This window comes from Dendropsophus ebraccatus, chromosome 3 (genome assembly GCF_027789765.1).
Source record: "Dendropsophus ebraccatus isolate aDenEbr1 chromosome 3, aDenEbr1.pat, whole genome shotgun sequence".
Classification (NCBI taxonomy): domain Eukaryota; kingdom Metazoa; phylum Chordata; class Amphibia; order Anura; family Hylidae; genus Dendropsophus; species Dendropsophus ebraccatus.
Window position 1 is genome coordinate 96,639,907 of NC_091456.1, and position 19,576 is coordinate 96,659,482.

The 19,576-nt window shown below is 44.2% G+C and overlaps 1 protein-coding gene across 1 annotated transcript in view; it reads left to right on the forward strand.

Moving 5' to 3' along the window:
* Positions 1-19,576, forward strand: part of NWD1 (NACHT and WD repeat domain containing 1) — a 49,655-nt gene that overhangs the window by 26,111 nt on the left and 3,968 nt on the right. The window contains exons 14-20 of the mRNA XM_069964428.1: positions 2,672-2,868; positions 3,935-4,213; positions 4,724-4,814; positions 5,367-5,521; positions 8,759-9,035; positions 9,957-10,507; positions 13,164-13,269. Of these exons, the coding sequence (XP_069820529.1) occupies positions 2,672-2,868; positions 3,935-4,213; positions 4,724-4,814; positions 5,367-5,521; positions 8,759-9,035; positions 9,957-10,507; positions 13,164-13,269 (1,656 nt within the window). The remainder of the gene's footprint in view (positions 1-2,671; positions 2,869-3,934; positions 4,214-4,723; positions 4,815-5,366; positions 5,522-8,758; positions 9,036-9,956; positions 10,508-13,163; positions 13,270-19,576) is intronic.

The following is a 19,576-nucleotide window of genomic DNA, read 5'->3' on the forward strand; positions in this document are numbered from 1 at the left end:
AGCTGCATTCTGCTTCCGGTCACTAGAGGTCTCTCTCACCCCCTGCATTCCCGTGCGGAGCAGGAGAGTGACGTCACCAGCAGAGCGCTGAGAGGAAGGAGAAGCTGGAGGCCTGAAGCACAAAGCCTGAGTGAGTATGTGCTGATACCAGAGGGGGGAGGCTAGCTGGCAGGGAAGGTGTTAATCATGGGAGTGCTCTCTGCAGGGATGCAGACAGGGCCGTGGGTGAACTGGTAAACAGGGAGGGGGAGGGATCGGGGGTGTAACTCCTCTGAGTGTGTATATATATCTCCATTCAGTGTATACAGCAGTGTATTATATACTTATCCTCCTCCTGAGTGTGTGTATATCTCCATTCAGTGTATACAGCAATGTATTATATACTTATCCTCCTCCTGAGCGTGTATATATATCTCCATTCAGTGTATAAAGCAGTGTATTATATACTTATCCTCCTCCTGAGTGTGTATATATATCTCCATTCAGTGTATACAGCAGTGTATTATATACTTATCCTCCTCCTGAGTGTGTGTATATATATCCCCATTCAGTGTATACAGCAATGTATTATATACTTCTCCTCCTCCTGAGTGTATATATATCTCCATTCAGTGTATCGAGCAGTGTATTATATACTTATCCTCCTCCTGAGTGTGTGTATATATATCCCCATTCAGTGTATACAGCAGTGTATTATATACTTATCCTTCACCTATCACTCCATTGTTGTCTCCCTGTATGTATACTGTATAATACAATATACAGGGAAACAACATGGTTCATATATAGAGAAGGGCAAAACAACATGGTTCTCATATATAATAGTCATGTTGTTGCCCCTCTGTATATATGAGACATGTTGTTTTGCCCTTCTCTATATATGAACCATGTTGTTTCCCTGTATATTGTATTATACAGTATACATACAGGGAAACAACATGGTTCTCATATATAATAGTCATGTTGTTGCCCCTCTGTATATATGAGACATGTTGTTTCCCTGTATATTGTATTATACAGTATACATACAGGCAGACAACATGGTTCTCATATATAATAGTCATGTTGTTGCCCCTCTGTATATATAAGACATGTTGTTTTGCCCTTCTCTATATATGAACCATGTTGTTTCCCTGTATATTGTATTATACAGTATACATACAGGGAAACAACATGGTTCTCATATATAATAGTCATGTTGTTGCCCCTCTGTATATATGAGACATGTTGTTTTGCCCTTCTCTATATATAAGCCGTGTTGTTTCCCTGTATATTGTATTATACAGTATACATACAGGGAAACAACATGGTTCTCATATATAATAGTCATGTTGTTGCCCCTCTGTATATATAAGACATGTTGTTTTGCCCTTCTCTATATATGAACCATGTTGTCTCCCTGTATATTGTATTATACAGTATACATACAGGGAAACAACATGGTTCTCATATATAATAGTCATGTTGTTGCCCCTCTGTATATATAAGACATGTTGTTTTGCCCTTCTCTATATATAAGCCGTGTTGTTTCCCTGTATACTGTATATTACAGTATACACAGACTCCCTGTATTATACAGTATACAGGGAGACAACATGGCGTATATGCAGAGGGACAGCAACATGTCTCATATATAGAGAGGGGCACCAATATATATTAATTAGGCTTTTACCCACCACCTGTATACCCCACATATACCTGTACCCCCCATATATATTTGTACACATATATCACTATTATAGGCTATATAACCACCTACCTACTGCTCCACCCTTATACCTGTATCTATATGGTAGATAAATAGGTGGTAAGGTATATTGCCTGTAATAGTGATATACTGTATGTGTGCAACATATATGACAATCACTATTATAGGCAATATACAGTGGTGCCTTGGATTACGAGCATAATTCGTTCCAGGACCGTGCTTGTAATCCAAATCACTCTTAAACCAAAGCAAATTTTCCCATAAGAAATTATAGAAATGCAGACAATTGGTTCCACACCCAAAAAATAATGATTTATTATTCTGAATAACATGTAAAACAGATGAAACAAACATATTGTGATATTATAAGTTACTGTACAGTAATGGAGCGGATGGGAAACACAAGGGCTGACAGAGACTGCAGGGAGCATGAAGGAATGAGCAGGACAGATGTGGGCACATACATGCAGCACTCTCTGTCCAGGGAGAGAGGGGTTACAGCTATGGAGAGATTACCTCCACAGTCCTGTCCCCTGATGTAAGCCCCAGCCTGAAGTGAATCTGCTATGATTTGGCAGGTGAGGGAGACTTCCTGGGTCAGAGTACAGGGCTGTAGACCCCGCTATTCAGACCATGTCCCTCCTCCACCCGCCCTCCCACCCAATACAGGGAGCTCTTAAACCAAAACAATGCTCTTACACCAAGTCACAGTTTTGAAAAACTGTGAGCTCTTAAACCAAGTTACTCTTAAACCAAGGTACCACTGTACCTTACCAGATAAGAGGGGCGGCGGCCGCTAGGGGTGGGGGGTTAATTCGCACCTCTGCCCAGGGGCCCATAATGCTGTTAAGACGGCCCTGTCCTATGGGTCAGGAAATCTATCCGGATTTCCTGATAAAACGTGCATTAGGCATTATTTCATAGAATACAATAAATCTTATCCACTTCTGTTTTCTTGTGCAGCTGGAATACGATGTGTAAAGATTTTTGGTTTTGGAACTAGAGCTGTTTCTGGTTCTTTGGATCATACATTGCTTCTATGGAATCTAATCACTGGCAAAAAGTATTTGTGTATTCAAGAAGATCACACACTCTATGAAAATGCATACTTACATGTGGATGAGAAGATTGGCATTCTTTACTCAGCATCTGGATCCAAGGTGAAACAATATCTTTGTTAACAGACAAAAGACACAGCCTCTTATACACTATAATGGGACACCTAGTTTGATACTGCCGGTCTGTTGGTTAACAGTGGTGTGCAGTGTTAATTTATAAAGAGAATTTAAAAGTGCCTGTCATTAAAAATAAGTTTTGACAGATCACCAGACATATCAAAATCTATTGATCACAGTGGGTCTTATGCCATGCCAGTAACCCTCCTGATTGGCTAATTCCCACAATGTAAGTCTATGGGGCTACATTGTCAGAATTAATGAGTGACCAGGGAGTGGATCAGACTGCTGTAATGCTTTCTTCCTGGCTTCTCATCTTCTCATTACAGTGGGTCTCAGCAGTGAGACCTGCTGCAATCAATAACTTTTGACAAGCCTTATTATATCAAAAGTTATCTTTAATGACAAATTTAAAGATTCTTTAGGTGTGAATTATAATTAAGCATGCAAACTATGAGCTTGTATGCCTTCTCCAGAAGATCTACACTGTGCCTGAAAGGTAAATCAAGGCTTTCTTCTCAACTCAGCAGAGGTAGTGCTTAGTGTAACCCATTCCTTTCCATGCTACTGCTGTTTCTTTTTCATCTCTATTCACACAACAACTCACTAGACCAGTATTAGTAACCCCCTTCTTCCTTCCCATTTCATCTATAGTAATATACTTTTAAATCACCCTATAGCACAATGCCACCTGTTTAATCCAGCATACTTTCATCATTTCACTTTGTCAATGCATATCAGAGGAGCAAATGCTGTGCTGTGTTTGGCCAAGTAAGTAAGAGAAAAAAAATAACTGTGCATGTACCACTGGCAAACAGCCCAGCTCTGGTCCCACCCCCTGAAAAAGTTAATGAGAAATAGCTGTGCATCATTGAGGATAACAGAAGTTAATGCACTAAAATTACTCTGTCAATACTCTAAAAGGTTAATGTAACCAAATTATGGAGATTTTTAAAAATATTTTAAAATGGCAGGTATGCTTTAAGGCTATATAACTATGTCAATTTAAGTTGTGTACTTGCAGACCAGTCTTTGTCCATGTTTCTTGTAGGTTTGTGGGTGGAATATAGAATCAGGGGACCCTGTAATATCCATTACACCTGGTGCTCCTGGGTTTCCATTGCAAGCAGCAGTATTCACCCCACAAAAGATCCTGATGACAGTAACTGAAGGAGGGACCTTACATATCTGGGACAGCGCAACAGGAGAATTGAGAGGGTCTCGACAGCTACCTGGAATAGATGATGAAACAGCACACCCAGTTTGTAGCTGCATCATTCCCAAATATGGAAAGATGGTGGTTGGATTCAAAAATGGCTCCTTAGCATTGGTATGAAAGGGTACATACTGTATTTAACATATTAAACATATACAGTTACCTAACGGCATACATGTTTTTGGATTCTCTGTATTATGTGACACAAATAGATTCGGTTATGTCACCAAATAAACATTGGTACAATCAGAGATAGGCCTGTCTAGTCTAATACTTAAATCGCAATTGCGATGGGTGCCTCAGTCCTGATGCCTGCCTCACAGTTTGAAAAGGCCTGCTGTAGAGAGATCATTTGCTTGTCCTTTGCCTCAAAACTGTTGTCACATGTTTCACATATTGTATCCCTCCCATCTGTAATATGAATAAAGCATGACATGTTGAGTGGCAGGCAACAGAAACAATGCCCCATGTGCATACTTGTTTGAAATACTATTATTTTGGTAGAGTCAAAGATACTCCACTAATCTGCAGCCCTAACATGTAATAGCAGGAAATATGACGCCATTGGCTTTTAAAACAAGAAATGTTACTGTTTAAAGAAAGGCTTATGTTTTTCTCACTTAGATTTCTTCAGGAGGAGGTGTTTCAACTGAAAAGCTGCCTGGTGCTGTGATCTTCGTGGTGGTGTCTGAAGACGAGTCATTGTTTGCTGTTGGTAAGCAGGGGTATATTGATTTGACTGAAATTATAGTATATGAAATGATAAAAAAAAACAAGGACAGAAAAAAATTGGATGAAGAATGTAAAATGGAGCCAGCTGATCCACTGTACATCCGTCACCAACAGCACTCAACAGACCCCAAGGACTTTGAAGGGAATCTGTCCGCCACCCCCCACCCCCAATTGTGAGGCGGCACATGTGCTTTAGTGAAAGGATTTGAGTGACAATTTCAGGCACATCAGCCTGCGCCAATTCACAATGCCACAGTGCACAAGATTTGGTGTGAGAGGTAGGAGACAAGTGCAGTGAGTCATAGCAGGCTACACTAGGCCCCACACAGTCAGATTTAAAAGCTTTTTTTTCTCAGCATTTTCAGCATGGCATCCTGTTTTTGACTGGACAGAACAACCCTGCTTCCTGCTTTTTTTGTTTGAATCGAATCTGATACAGAGGCCGCCTCTAATGCTAAGTGATAAAAAAAAACCTTTATTAAGTATGATATTTTTCATCCTGAAGTAACATTCTTTACATGCTTATTTTACTCAGGATTTGGAAAACAAGTCCAGGTATTTAAAGCTGATTCTAATACTCTAAGAACATTGTTTGATTCTTGTCTACAACATGAAGACCTGGTGAAAACTGCTGCAATTCACAGTGAAAAGAATATTATGTTAACAGGATCACAAGATGAAACCATTCGAGTTAGTACTAAATTTTCTAAACCTATACATCAAAACTACAGTATATATATATATATATATATATATATATATATATATTACATAGTTACATAGTTAATACGGTTGAAAAAAGACACATGTCCATCAAGTTCAACCAAGAAGGGGATGGATACAGGGAAGGGGGAGGGATGATAAGTTCTATACATATGCATTTATATTATTTTGGTGTAAGAATTTGTCTAGGCCGGTTTTAAAGCCCTCTACTGTTTTTGTTGTGACCAGATCCTGTGGTAAAAAAATCAACCGGAGACAGGACTTCAAAGTGAAAAAACGTGATGCTTTTATTCACATCCTACTTCTGCAGCAGAAGTAGGATGTGAATAAAAGCATCACCTTTTTTCACTTTGTAGTGCTGTCTCCGGTTGATTTTTGAGCAGTTGCATCTGGACGGAGGGGTCCTGTCTGGTGAGACGAGCACTCTATATCTACTGTTTCTACCTAGGACTTTGGCCTGTGCTGTTCCCTTGAACTGTTATTGCAGATCCTGTGGTAGACTGTTCCACAGATTCACAGTTCTCATGGTAAAGAAGGCTTGTCGCCTCCGGAGATTGAACCTTTTTTTCTCCAGCCGGAGGCAATGCCCCCTTGTCCTTTGAGGGGGTTTTACCTAGAACATCTTTTCCCCATATTTCTTGTAGGGGCCAATTATATATTTAAATAAATTAATCATATCTCCCCTTAATACGTCTCTTCTCCAGACTAAACAAATTTAATTCTTTTAATCTCTCCTCATAACTAAGATGGTCCATTCCCCTTATTAGTTTAGTTGCCCGTCTTTGTACCCTCTCCAGCTCTAGAACATCCTTTTTATGAATCGGGTTCCAAAACTGGATGGCATACTCCAGATGAGGCCGCACCAAAGCTTTATAAAGCGGTAATATTATATCCCTGTCCCGAGAGTCCATGCCTGTTTTAAAGGGGTTGTCCGGCGATAAAAAATTATTCACAGAATAACACACATTACAAAGTTATACAACTTTGTAATGTATGTTATGTCTGTGAATGGCCCCCTTCCCCGTGTTTCCCCCCACCCACGCTAGACCCGGAAGTGTGGTGCATTATACTCACCGCATGTCGTGTCGTCCACGGTCTCCGATCGTCAGCAGTGACGTCTTCTTCGGGAGCTTGGCGGATCTTCCCGAGTGCCGGCCACCCTCTGCAGCGTCATCCGAAGCTCAGCCGCGATTGGCTGAGCATAACTGTGCTCAGCCAATCGCGGCTGAGCGGCTGATGACGCGGCCACGTCATCAGCTGCTCAGCCGCGATTGGCTGAGCACAGTTATGCTCAGCCAATCGCGGCTGAGCTTCGGATGACGCTGCAGAGGGCGGCCGGCACTCGGGAAGATCCGCCAAGCTCCCGAAGAAGACGTCACTGCTGACGATCGGAGACCGTGGTCGGCACGCGACAGGTAATGTATAGCGCACCACACTTCCGGGTACACGGGTGGGGGTGGTGGGACACGGGGAAGGGGGCCATTCACAGACATAACATACATTACAAAGTTGTATAACTTTGTAATGTGTGTTATTCTGTGAATAATTTTTTATCGCCGGACAACCCCTTTAATGCATGACAATATCTTGCTGGCCTTAGAAGTAGCTGACTGACATTGTGTGCTGTTCTGTAGTCTATTATCTACAAGTACACCCAGATCCTTCTCCATCAGCGACTCTCCCAGAGTAACTCCCCCCAGGACATATGATGCATGCGGGTTATTAGTACCCAGGTGCATCACTTTACATTTATCCACATTGAACCTCATTTGCCAAGTGGACGCCCAAACACTCAGTGTGTCTAAGTCATCCTGTAATATCTGCACATCCTCCATAGACTGTACTGTACTACAAAGCTTGGTGTCATCTGCAAAGATAGAAACATTGCTGTTAATTCTACTCTCAATATCATTAATAAACAAGTTAAACAGAAGAGGGCCCAGTACTGACCCTTGGGGTACACCACTTATTACCGGGGACCATTCGAAGTAGAAATCATTGACCACCACTCTCTGGGTACGATTATTAAGCCAGTTTTCAATCCAGTTACACATTAAACTTTCCAGACCGATAGAATTTAACTTACCCATCAGACGTCCATGAGGAACTGTGTCAAACGCTTTAGCAAAATCCAGGTACACGATATCCACAGCTGCGCCCCCATCCAGGCTTCTACTCACCTCTTCGTAGAAACATATCAGGTTGGTTTGACAGCTTCTATCCTTAGTAAAACCATGCTGGTTATCACTTATAATACTATTAGCCACTACATATTCCTGGATGTAGTCCCTTATAAGCCCCTCAAATAGTTTCCCCACAATGGACGTTAAGCTTACGGGTCTGTAGTTACCTTGGGAAGTTCAAGAGCCCTTTTTGAAGATCGGCACTACATTTGCCTTACGCCAGTCCCTCGGCACAATACCAGTCAGCAAAGAATCACTGAATATGTCATACAAGGGTAGAGAGATTACAGAACTGAGTTCCCTAAGAACTCTGGGGTGTAATCCATCAGGCCCTGGAGCTTTGGTTACATTGAGTTTATTTAATTTATCTTGGACCATAGCTATAGTAAACCAGTTCAGTACATTACATGTGTTAGCAGCACTGGCCCCACCCACCTCAGCACTGGCCCCACCCACCACAGCTCCATCCTATTCTTTTGTATATACAGAACTGAAGAAGCCATTAAGTAACTCAGCTTTCTCCTGATCCGCAGTTATTAACTCCCTGTCACCATTATTTAGGGGTCCTACATGCTCTGACCTTGTTTTTTTTGCATTAATATATTTGAAGAATTTTGGGGGGTTTCTTTTGCTATCTATGGCCACCTGCCTTTCATTGTGAATTTTTGCTGCTTTTATTACATTTTTACAGGTTTTGTTGACTTCTTTGTAATGTTTAAAGGCTACAGCTGACCCCTCTGATTGGTATTTTTGAATGCCCCTTTTTTGTCATTTATAGCCCCTCTAACCTCGTTTGTAAGCCATGTGGGATTTGATTTTAACTGTTTATATTTGTTACCCATAGGAATATATTTGGCAGTACAGTTATTTAATGTTGATTTGAAGATTTCGCATTTATTAGCTGTATGTTTTGAAATATGTTAAACATTGTGTTTAACAAGTAGATTGAAAAACTTAAGACATATTACATCATGTGCTAAAAGGTGACTGCAGAGTAGACTTGCATGTTTATTACTTCTAGGTCTGGAACCTGTCTAAGAGAGGAACACTGTTAGACTGCTATTATGGGATGGGAGTACCAGTCACTGGCCTAGCCATGAAAGGAGGAACACTGGTCTCTTGTTCCAACCATGCTTACTACCTTAAGCTGTGGAATCTCGATTATGATGAAAAGCACAAGACACTTCAACCTTTCCAGGACCGTAGTGGTTGTGTTGCTCTGTCAAGTGCGGGAGACAGGGTTTATTTTCCTAAAACTGGTGACAAGCACAAAATTGTTGTCTGGGACACAGTTCAAGGTAAGATATGGCAGCTTTGCCAGTCTCCAACATTCATTCTGCTAACATTTTTCCACAAATTTTTCATAGATTTTATTTAACCCCTTCCCGCACCAGAATGTACCAGTTGCAGGTGGGGGGCTGTGGGGTTTCAGAGAGGGGTCGTGCGGACTGTGGCTATTAGCAGGTTTTGTCCAATCGCCGCACCTGCTAATTAGGCATTTAAATGCAGCTGCCAAAACTGACAGCTGCATTTAAATGTCCTGTGTGCCCCTAACCAAGGTGTCTAGTGTGTGTGTGTGTGGGGGGGGGGGGGGGGGGGGGGGGGATCTCCCCATCGCGGAGGGGAGATCCTTTCTTCCTACTGGGCCGGTGCTCAGCATCGCACTGACGATGATGTTGGCTCAGTAATCTGTAGATCTTGTCTGCAGCAGCCCAGAGTAATACAGCACTGAACTAATCAATTAGTGCTGTATTATATTCACAGCATTGCTTTCTATAAGTGATTAGTAGTGTATATAGAAGTCCCCCAGGGGGACTAAAAGTTAAAGTATAAAAAGTAAAAATAAAGTTTTTTCATTAATAAAAAAAATCCCTCCCCCAATATAAGTTTAACCTCCCCTCTCCCATTTTATAAATAAAAAAAATAATAATAATAATAATAAACAAACATATTTGGTATCGCTGTGTGCATTATCGCCCAACCTATTAAATTTTTACATTCCTGATCCTGGTAAACGGCATAAGCGCAAAAACCCACCAGAGTGAAAAATTGCAGATTTTATGTCACATCAAATTCTAGTAGTACAATATCTATAGTTTATAGCTCTATAATGTTTTTTGCTTTGTACTTGTATATTACTTTCAGTATTTTCAGCCATTCTGGTAACAGCAAAAAAGAGTGCAATAAAGTAATATTGAATAATATCTAATGTCTGGCAGGTCGCATGACAGATATCCTGGAAGCTTCTTCAGAGGTAACTTGTCTGGAGGTAGCAAGTGTCAAGAGAATTTTATTCTGTGGTTTGACATCTGGCACTGTACTGGCATTTCCATTAGACCAAAGACAGGATGTTGCTTGCATACCTCCTCCTGATCATAGTTCACCTGTACTTTGTCTGTCTCTGAGCAAACAGGAAAATCACCTAGTTGTGGCTTATGAAGACACTATTCTACTTTATGAAGTAACTAAAGGAGACCCTCTTCCGATGCTCGATGGTCCCCTGTACTTAGTACATCCAAATATTTCAGGTTCTGTAAGCAGAGTAGCTATCTTTGAAGACCAAAGGGTTATTTATGGAATGGTAAGTGGAGAACTTTGTCTATTCAACCCTGGAAAAGATGAAACCAAGAAACTGGACTCTCATGAAAGCAAAGTCACTTGCTTGGAAATTAGTACAAAGGAGACATATGCACTTAGTGGCTGTGAAGACTCAGTTCAGAGGTTGTGGAATATGGAGACCGGAGACTGGGAACATGAGATGTGTTATAAGGTACTCAAGATTTTTTCTTATTTTTAAATAAAGAATAATTTAAGTTAATGTTACAAGCAGGTTAAAAGTCTATTTCTTTTATCTTCTACCTTATTTTACCATATATCAGGCATATAATTTTTATTGCTTACAGGTTACCAGGTTCCATTTGAACTTTCTCGGCCTTTTAGCAAATTCAACGACTAGTGATGACTCCACCTGTCACATCCTTTGCTGTAAACTAACCTGACCATATATTGCTGAATTACTACAGAAGTATGTGGCATTTAGGAGTCTGTAAAACCTTATGGGAAACAGTGTGGGTATAGACAAGAAATTGAAGAATAAAAACCTGAGAGAAGAAACAACAGAGTCATGGCTTCTGTTAATATTAGAGATGATAGAGGACCCTAATGACTTATAATATGCTTGGTCAAGTTACAGTGGTACCTTGGTTTAAGAGTAACTTGGATTGAGAGCGTTTTGCAAGAAGAGCTCACTGTTTTTCAAAATTGGAACTTGGTTTAAGAGCATTGCTTTGGTTTAAGAGCTCCCTGTACTGTGGGGGAGGGGCATGGTCTGCATTGCGGGTTATACAGCACTGTACTCTGACCCAGGAAGTTTCCTTTACCTTCCAAATCATAGCAGATCTTTTTCAGGCTGGGGTTTGCATCAGGGGACAAAACTGTGGAGGTAATCTCTTGATAGCTCTAACCCCTCTCTCCCCTGACAGAGAGTGCTGCATTTATGTGCCCACATATGTCCTGCTCATTCCTTCATGCTCCCTGCAGTCTCTGTCGGCCCTTGTGTTTCCTATCCTCTCTATTCCTGCTATAATGTGTCTGCACTTACACTCAGCTATACACACTGCTGCTATTATGTGCCTGCACTCACACTCAGCCATTCACACTTCTGTATAGAAAAGTTTCTGTCACTGTCCTCCTGCACAGCTCTGTGATTCTCACTTCCTGATTGGTCCATGCCGAACATACACCCCTTCCCCATTGCTGTCATGTGACCACACAGACCTCTGACAGCAGCCCTGCTTCTCTATTCTAGCCTGTTGTACTACACTCCTGCATTATGGGGATCTGCATCTGTTTACCCTGTGTAAGCATGGAGCTGTAAAGGAGATGGTGGAGTAGATTGTGGAGTAGAGAGTGTTGAGTTCGCACCTCTGAGGCAGGCTCACTGACTCCATGCCAGCAGGGGGTGGACTCTGGGGCCTGTACGATTGATATGGCACCTGGAAAGGTATCTTTTTGATATTCACAGGTGTGTTCCCTTGAGGGCTGAGGGGGGTGGCTGAAGCTCTGCCCAGAGGGGCTGAGTTAGAGATGTCAGATGATGTCCCTCAGGCCAACCCATTCAGCCCTTAGATAAAAATGAGAGGTTTGCAATATTTGATTGTCACAAAGTGGGGGATCCAATCGAATGGGTTTGTGCACCACTTTCTAAGCCCAAATCCCCTGGGAAGGAAGAACCTATACGACGCATCCCTGTGCCAAGTATTAGAACTTTCTTATTTTATCCCTTTTGTTTTCATTGTTTTCTGTTTTCTGTATGTCTTTTGTTAACCATCTTTTAGTAACCCAGTACTGTCCATTTTAATTCATTAAACCTAAAAGTTTGATGGTTTGTCTTGTAGCCTAAACAAACCTAGTTAGCTCCAGGAAGAGTGCATGTGCGGTGTGTGACCGTATAGTGTATGACCGGGTTGCTTACTCTACCGTGTGGGTGTGTCTGCTTGTGAGTGGAACACTCTTTGGGGTTCCCTGTCTCCCCAGTAATGTAACAGTTAGGGTGGTGGCAGCAAAGTTGTGTATGTATGTTGTGCTTGGGTGTCTACCAGCGGCTGGTGGGTCATGTGTATGACAACAGCCAGTGGGTCCCAACATAGCAAACTTCCGTGTGCGTGCTTCGTGGATCTCTGGCAGCGGTCGGTGGGTCACATGTATGACAGCGACTGGTGGGTCCCGATACAGCGAAGTGTTGTGTTTGTGTTGGCCAGCGAGCAAGTAGTGTTCGTGGGTGTATGGAAGGCGGCGATTTACGCTCAAGTTACGGCCCAGGAGCAGGGCGTAAAAGCATGAGTGCGTGAGGTGAATCGACCTGTAGGGCTAGTGCAACCCAGGGGAACTCAGAGCTCACAAACTCCTCTCATCAACTTGTCTTTTCTTCTCCCCCTTTGGTCCTTGTTTTAGGTCTTCCCCCTTTTTTGGTTAGTATTCTCCTCCCCCTTGTCAGGGGCTGGCGCAGGTTGGTGCGCGAATCCCTGACATAATGACAATAAAAAAGCCTTCCCCCTCTTTTTTTTTCTAATTGCTCACTCACCTACTCAGGTCTGTTGTCACCAGTGTTGTATTCTTTGCCCTTCGGGATGCGGTTCAAGTTTGGCCCAGTTTGCGACCAGTTGCATCTTATTGCTGCTTTGGAGACATCCTAGGTGACTGATCTGTATGTTTCCCTATGGAGTGCTCAATCTGGTGTCACACAGAGTAAAGAAATTGCCGACAACAATCAATTGAAGCAGATAAGTGAGCACAGCACTCTGGTGCTGGTCGCCTGAAAAAAAAAAAGGTGGTACTTTTCAAAAATAGGTTTTACACATAGGGTGAGGATTTCTATATATAGTGAAACATCTACTTATATACATTTATTTTTACCTTTCCTGTAGGGCTTCTTTTTCCAAGGCGTTGAATGTGCCTGTTTCTCACCGGATGAGTGTTATATATATACTGGATCTCAGGACCGAGCTGTCAAAGTGTGGGATGTATCAAATGGTAAGATGATAAGCTTTACAGTTATTTGCCACATACAGGTTTTACCACCAGCACAGGGATTCCTTACAGTAAGAGCAGTGAGACTATGGAACTCTCTGCCACATGATGCTGTCATGGCTGATTCATTAAATAAGTTTAGGGGAGGCCTGGATGCTTGTCTCGATAATTATTACAAGTTATGGGCACTACATTACATGTGATAGGACGTGGATCCAGGGATTTATTCTTATTGGCATTTTTTGTGAAGTCGGGAAGAAATTTTTTCTCCCTGTGCAACTGGCATCTGACTAGTGAGGGTTTTTGCCTTCCTCTGGATCAACACAGTAAGGTTATTGGTTTAAAGCGACTCTGTGCCCACAATCTGACCCCCCCAAACCACTTGTACCTTCAGATAGCTGCTTTTAATCCAAGATCTGTCCTGGAGTCCGTTCAACAGGTGATGCAGTTATTGTCCTAAAAACAACTTTTATACTTACAGCCCTGTGCCCTACGGGCGTGGCTTAGAATATCTGTGCCCTAACTTTGCACCACCCCTCCGTCCCTCCTCCCCACCCACTTCATCATTAGGAATGCCACTGGAACATTTTCTCGATGCTGAACATTTGCACAGGTGTCTTAACTGACCCGGGCTGACACAGCTGACGAATAGTAGGCAATCTGCCTGGAGCATTCCTAATGATGAGGAGTCCTTCCCGGAGGGATATCTGGTTAGTCCTGTGTTTTGAGACTCTTCAATGAGGCTCCACGGGCTCCTCTTTTGCATATTCATGTCTCTCAGGGGGCAATGCACCTCGGACTTTACTGCATTGAGCGCTTTCACTAGCAGCTGGCAGTGTTGTCGTTTGGCTGGTCTCCCTGAGTTCAGCAATCTGTTTCTCTTATGGCTCTACTAGGCAATGCTCCCACCTAGACAGAAGCCTGCTCCACACTGATGAGAGGCAACACCCCGAAACAGCTGTATGTGGATGGTTACCTAGCCTTGATTTATCCCTTGTCATTACATAGGGCCACAAGCTCCTCTTTTGCTTATTCATGTTTCCCAGGGGGCAATGCACCTAGGACTTCACTGCATTGAGCGCTTTCACTAGCAGCCGGCAGTGTTGTCGTTTGGCTGGTCTCCCTGGGTTCAGCAATCTGTTTCTCTAATGATGAGGAGGGTGGGGAGGAGGAACAGAGAGGTTGTGCCAGCCTAATGCATACACAATTTAGGCCACTCACATAGGGCACGGGGCTGCCAGTTTAGGACAATAACTGCATCACCTGTCATGACAGATCTTGGATTAAAAGCAGCTATCTAAAGGTACAAGTGGTTTGGGGAAGGTCAGATTGTGGGTACAGAGTCGCCTTAACTTTTGTCTTTTTCAACCTTATTAACCATGTAACTACTGATAGTAAATATAAGAAAAACATAGAAAAAAGTTTTTTTGGAGAGAGGATATAGAAAAGGAGATATTGACAAAGAAGAGCAAGAAGTAAAGTAGAAATGAAATAGAAATTGTCAGAAATAAAAGTTTAAAAGGGGGAAAGGATAAAACAAGGTAAAAACAAAGGTCAAATTTGTGTACACTATGATATATAATATGTATTCAAAGCTAGTTAGAAGTGGTTCTGTCACAATTTTTTTTTAACAGGGGTTGTGATCACAAGCAATTTAGCAATATTTTTTTTTTACGTTTTTACTCCCTTCCTATCAAATTGTAGCCCACGCTACCTCTGTGCCAATATTTGGTCTCTTCTCTGTTCAAAAAAAAAAAACCAGACACTGGAAATCCCAGTCGTTTGCACGCTTACAGACATGGCTTGGTATTGATTTACAGGCACTCCTGAGCATGCACAGAGCCAGACAAGTCTTTATTATGCATATATACAGATGCTGTGGGGGACATTTATTAAGTCCGGCGTTTTTTACGCCGGACTTATAAATGTCCCTGCATCTCCGGCGCTACAGAGATTTATGTAGAGGCGGTCTGCCTCTACATAAATCCCGTGCGTGTCGGTGCGCACAGCCGAAAACCTACGCCAGTTGAGGACTGGAGTATGTTTTCGGCGTATCTTTTTGCAGAACGGATGGTGAATCGCGCAGACTCTGAGTCCACGCCCTCCGTTCCGCCCCCTTCACACACCCTTCCCGCCCCCGGCGTACCCGGCGGAAAGTGCCGATTTGCTGACTGTATAGTCATGGTTAATAGATAATGCATAGTTAATAACGTAAATAGCCTATGTTAATTGTCCTCAATTGATATACAACCTGCACGATGAAATGGTGTCTTTCCGTGCGTGACCACGCAAAGCAATGAGACTTCATGTTTTGGTCTATTTTGTTTTTAACAAAGAAAAGACTAAATATCAGCATGAAGCACAGTTTGTATAATATTGATTTAAACATAGAAAACATAAAAAAGTGAGTACATTGCAAAACTGCTTGCAATCACCCCTTTTAAATTCTTTTTTTTTTTTGCTTTTTTTAAGCATTGTGATGTGCTTACAGCTGGTTTTCCATGTATGCAATTAGACTGCATTCCTAATGGTGCGTTTACACAGACAGATTTATCTGACAGATCTTTGAAGCCAAAACCTGGAACAGACTCTAAAGAGGGATCGTGTCATAAAGGAAAGACTGGGATCTATCCTCTTTTAAAATCCATTCCTGGCTTTGGCTTCCAAAATCCGTCAGATAACTCTTTCTGTGTAAACGCACCCTAATGGTAAGTTTACACGAGGCGATTATTGGCCCGATCGTACGATTAACGATTTAGAAGTAACGATTTTTTTTTTATAACGATCAGCGTTTAGACGGTACGATATATCGTACGGAAAAATCGCCACCCACGCCACCGCTCCGATCGCCCCCCCCCCCCCCGCCGCCGCTCCGATCGCCCCCTGCCGCCTCTCCAAATGCCCCCCCGCTCCGATCGTCTCCGACACTCCGATCGCCCCCACCGCCGCGGCCAAGAGCATACTGTACGTTACCTGCTCCACGCACCAGGTTTTCCGACATCCCCGGCTCCCATCTTTAGCGCATTGATTGGCTGAAGAGATGAGCCGAGAATTTCAAACGGCTCCTCTTCAGCCAATCAGTGCTCCTCTTCAGCACTGATTGGCTGAAGGGGAGCCATTTGAAATTCACGACTCCCCTCTTCAGCCAATCAGTGCTGCCGTGCATTGATTGGCTGAAGAGGGGAGCCGGGAATTTCAAACGGCTCCCCTTCAGCCAATCAGTGCTGCCTTGCATTGATTGGCTGAAGAGATGAGCCGGGAATTTCAAACGGCTCCCCTTCAGCCAATCAGTGCTGAAGAGGAGCACTGATTGGCTGAAGAGGAGCCGTTTGAAATTCCCGGCTCATCTCTTCAGCCAATCAGTGCGCTGAAGAGGGGAGCCGGGGATGTCCGAAGACCTGCTGCGCGGAGCAGGTAACGTATGTTCTTGGCCGAGGCGGTCGGGGCGATCGGAGCGGCGGCGGGGGTGGCGATCGGAGTGGCGGCGGGGGTGGCGATCGGGGCGGCGGCGGTGGGGGTGGCGATCGAGCCGGCGCAGGGGGCTGCGGATGAGCGGGGGGCCAGGCTGCAAGTGGGGGGCCGGGTGGCGGGTGGCCGGACTATCGCGCGACGACTAATTACACGGAACGATCGCCAAATTTTTTGCGATCGGCGAACGACGATTTATGAACATGTTAAAAGATCAAAATGAACAATTTTTCGATCGTTCGCCGCGTTTACACGTACGATTATCGTTCGAATTCGATCGTTATCGCGAAAATTCGCCCGATAATCGTTTTGTGTAAACCCAGCATAACACTGTGGAAAAACCACATCCACAGTTCTCCCCCAATAGGTGCATATCAGCATCATTATAGATTGCACCTGCCTTAGCCCAGGACACTGGATACTATACTGGTGTTGAACCAGCAATTGGGCTCCAGTCAGGGGTGTAGCTAGGATTCATGGGGCCCCATAGCAAAAAACTGTATGGGGGCCCCCCTCACGCACAACATAAAGCACTGCATATATATATGGCCAAAAAAATAAAATTATATCACATTGGTGATGTGGCCAAAAAAATGAAATCTCTTGTGGCCAAAGGTGAAACCCCAATCTGCAGCCATAAAAAGCCAATAGCTGCTTGCTCTGTCAGTCGACTGTATTTACTGTAACTATAAGGGCCCATTAGAAGCCCTTATAGTTAAATACATAGGTGCAGGAGCAGACTAACTTCTGCTTAATCCTTTATGTACTGCAGTGCGTAAGTGACCCAAAGTTCACTTACATGCTGCAACACAAGAAAGGCTTTAAAAGCAGAAGACAAGGAGATCTCTTCTACACTGCTCATGCACTGATAACCCCTGACCTCTGCACTGAGCTCCAGAGAACTGAGGTCAGAGTTTATTAGAGCAGTGAAGCACAAGTCTCGTCTTCTGCTTTTTAACCCTTTTTTGTGTTGCAGCATGTAAGTGAACTTTGGGTTACTTACACACTGCAGTACATAAGGGGTTAACCAGAGGGACTTATCTTCCCTGTGCATCCCCGGCCCCCTCCTGGCCAGGCCCCATAGCAACTGCCTGTCTTGCCTTTATGGTAGCTACGCCGCTGGCTCTGGTGTTTTGGGGCAACTTGTCACGGTGGCCAGGAGTGGTAACATCCACCTCCAGACACCTTTAGTAGAACTAGTGTAAGTGTGAGGTGTAAAGTGCGGCGACAGAGATACCCCACTTAAACAATGCTTAAACTTTACTTCTTCAGTGCAATACAAAAGGATATAAGAGTGCTTTAAACGGTGGAATAAATGATAGTAATAACAACAATAGCTTGAGGTGAAGTAAAGTAAAAGAATCTGTAGCAGTAGATAGGGGCCGGATAGGTCTTCTACTCTGCCGGGATGTGTTTAAAGTGTGAGACTTGAAGAACTCCTCGTACTCACATTTAATTAACCGTTTCTTATCTGACCGTATTCTGCCTCTCAATATCGGTGACCGCCCTGACAGGATAGTACAAGTCCTAGGTCTCTGTCTCTGGGTGAAGCTAACAAGTAGAGGCTTTCCTACGTAGTCGAGCTTAGTCAGTAGAGAGCGGCTTACTTGCATTTCTGCAATACTGTGGATCAGCCTTTTTCTCTCTCCTTCTTAAGGAGGTGACTATTCCAAAGTAGGAATCGATGTTGTAGGCAAAGGGGTTACTCCTGTAACCAGGCCCGGACTGGTAATCTGGCAAGGCGGGCAAATGCCCGCTGGGCTGGCCAGATTACCAGCCCGGGGGCCGCACAATGGAAAAAAAAAATAAATTAAAAAATCACCGCTGCGGCCCGCTCCTGACGTGCTCCTCCAATCCAATCAATGTGGGGCCGATGCGGCCGGCCGCATCGGCCCCTCGTTGATTGCAGGAGCACGTCAGGAGCGGGCCAGCCGGGTCGAGGTGAGCGGGCTGTGGTTGCGGGAGGGGGCTGCAGTGGCGTGTCTCCGCCGCGCCTGATCCCCCCCCCCACCAAGTGCCGAGGGCCGCAGACGTGCCGCGCGCAGGCACGTCTGCAGCCACCTCCACCAGGCCCCCAGCGGTGACGTCACTTCCCTGACGCGCCGCTGAGGACCTGGAGAAGAGAGAGGAGAGCCGCCGCCGCCGTGGACCGAAGATCCAGCCAAGGAAGAAGCTGCTGGGGATCGAGGTGAGGTGAGAATGTTTTTTTTTTTTTTTAACCCCTTCATATGTGGCCATATGGGGGGGGGGGCTATTCTATATGGGAGGGGGATGCAGGGGGGCTATTCTATATGGGGGGATGCAGGGGGGGCTATTCTATATAGGAGGGGGATGCAGGGGGCTATTCTATATGGGGGGATGCAGGGGGGGGCTATTCTATATAGGAGGGGGATGCAGGGGGCTATTCTATATGGGGGGATGCAGGGGGCTATTCTATATGGGAGGGGGATGCAGGGGGGGGCTATTCTATATAGGAGGGGGATGCAGGGGGCTATTCTATATAGGAGGGGGATGCAGGGGGCTATTCTATATTGGGGGATGCAGGGGGCTATTCTATATAGGAGGGGGATGCAGGGGGCTATTCTATATAGGAGGGGGATGCGGGGGGCTATTCTATATAGGAGGGGGATGCAGGGGGCTATTCTATATAGGAGGGGGATGCAGGGGGCTATTCTATATGGGAGGAGAATGCAGGGGGCTATTCTATATTGGGGGGATGCAGGGGGGCTATTCTATATTGGGGGGAGGATGCAGGGGGCTATTCTATATTGGGGGGATGCAGGGGGCTATTCTATATTGGGGATTCAGGGGGGCTATTCTATATAGGGGGATGCAGGGGGGG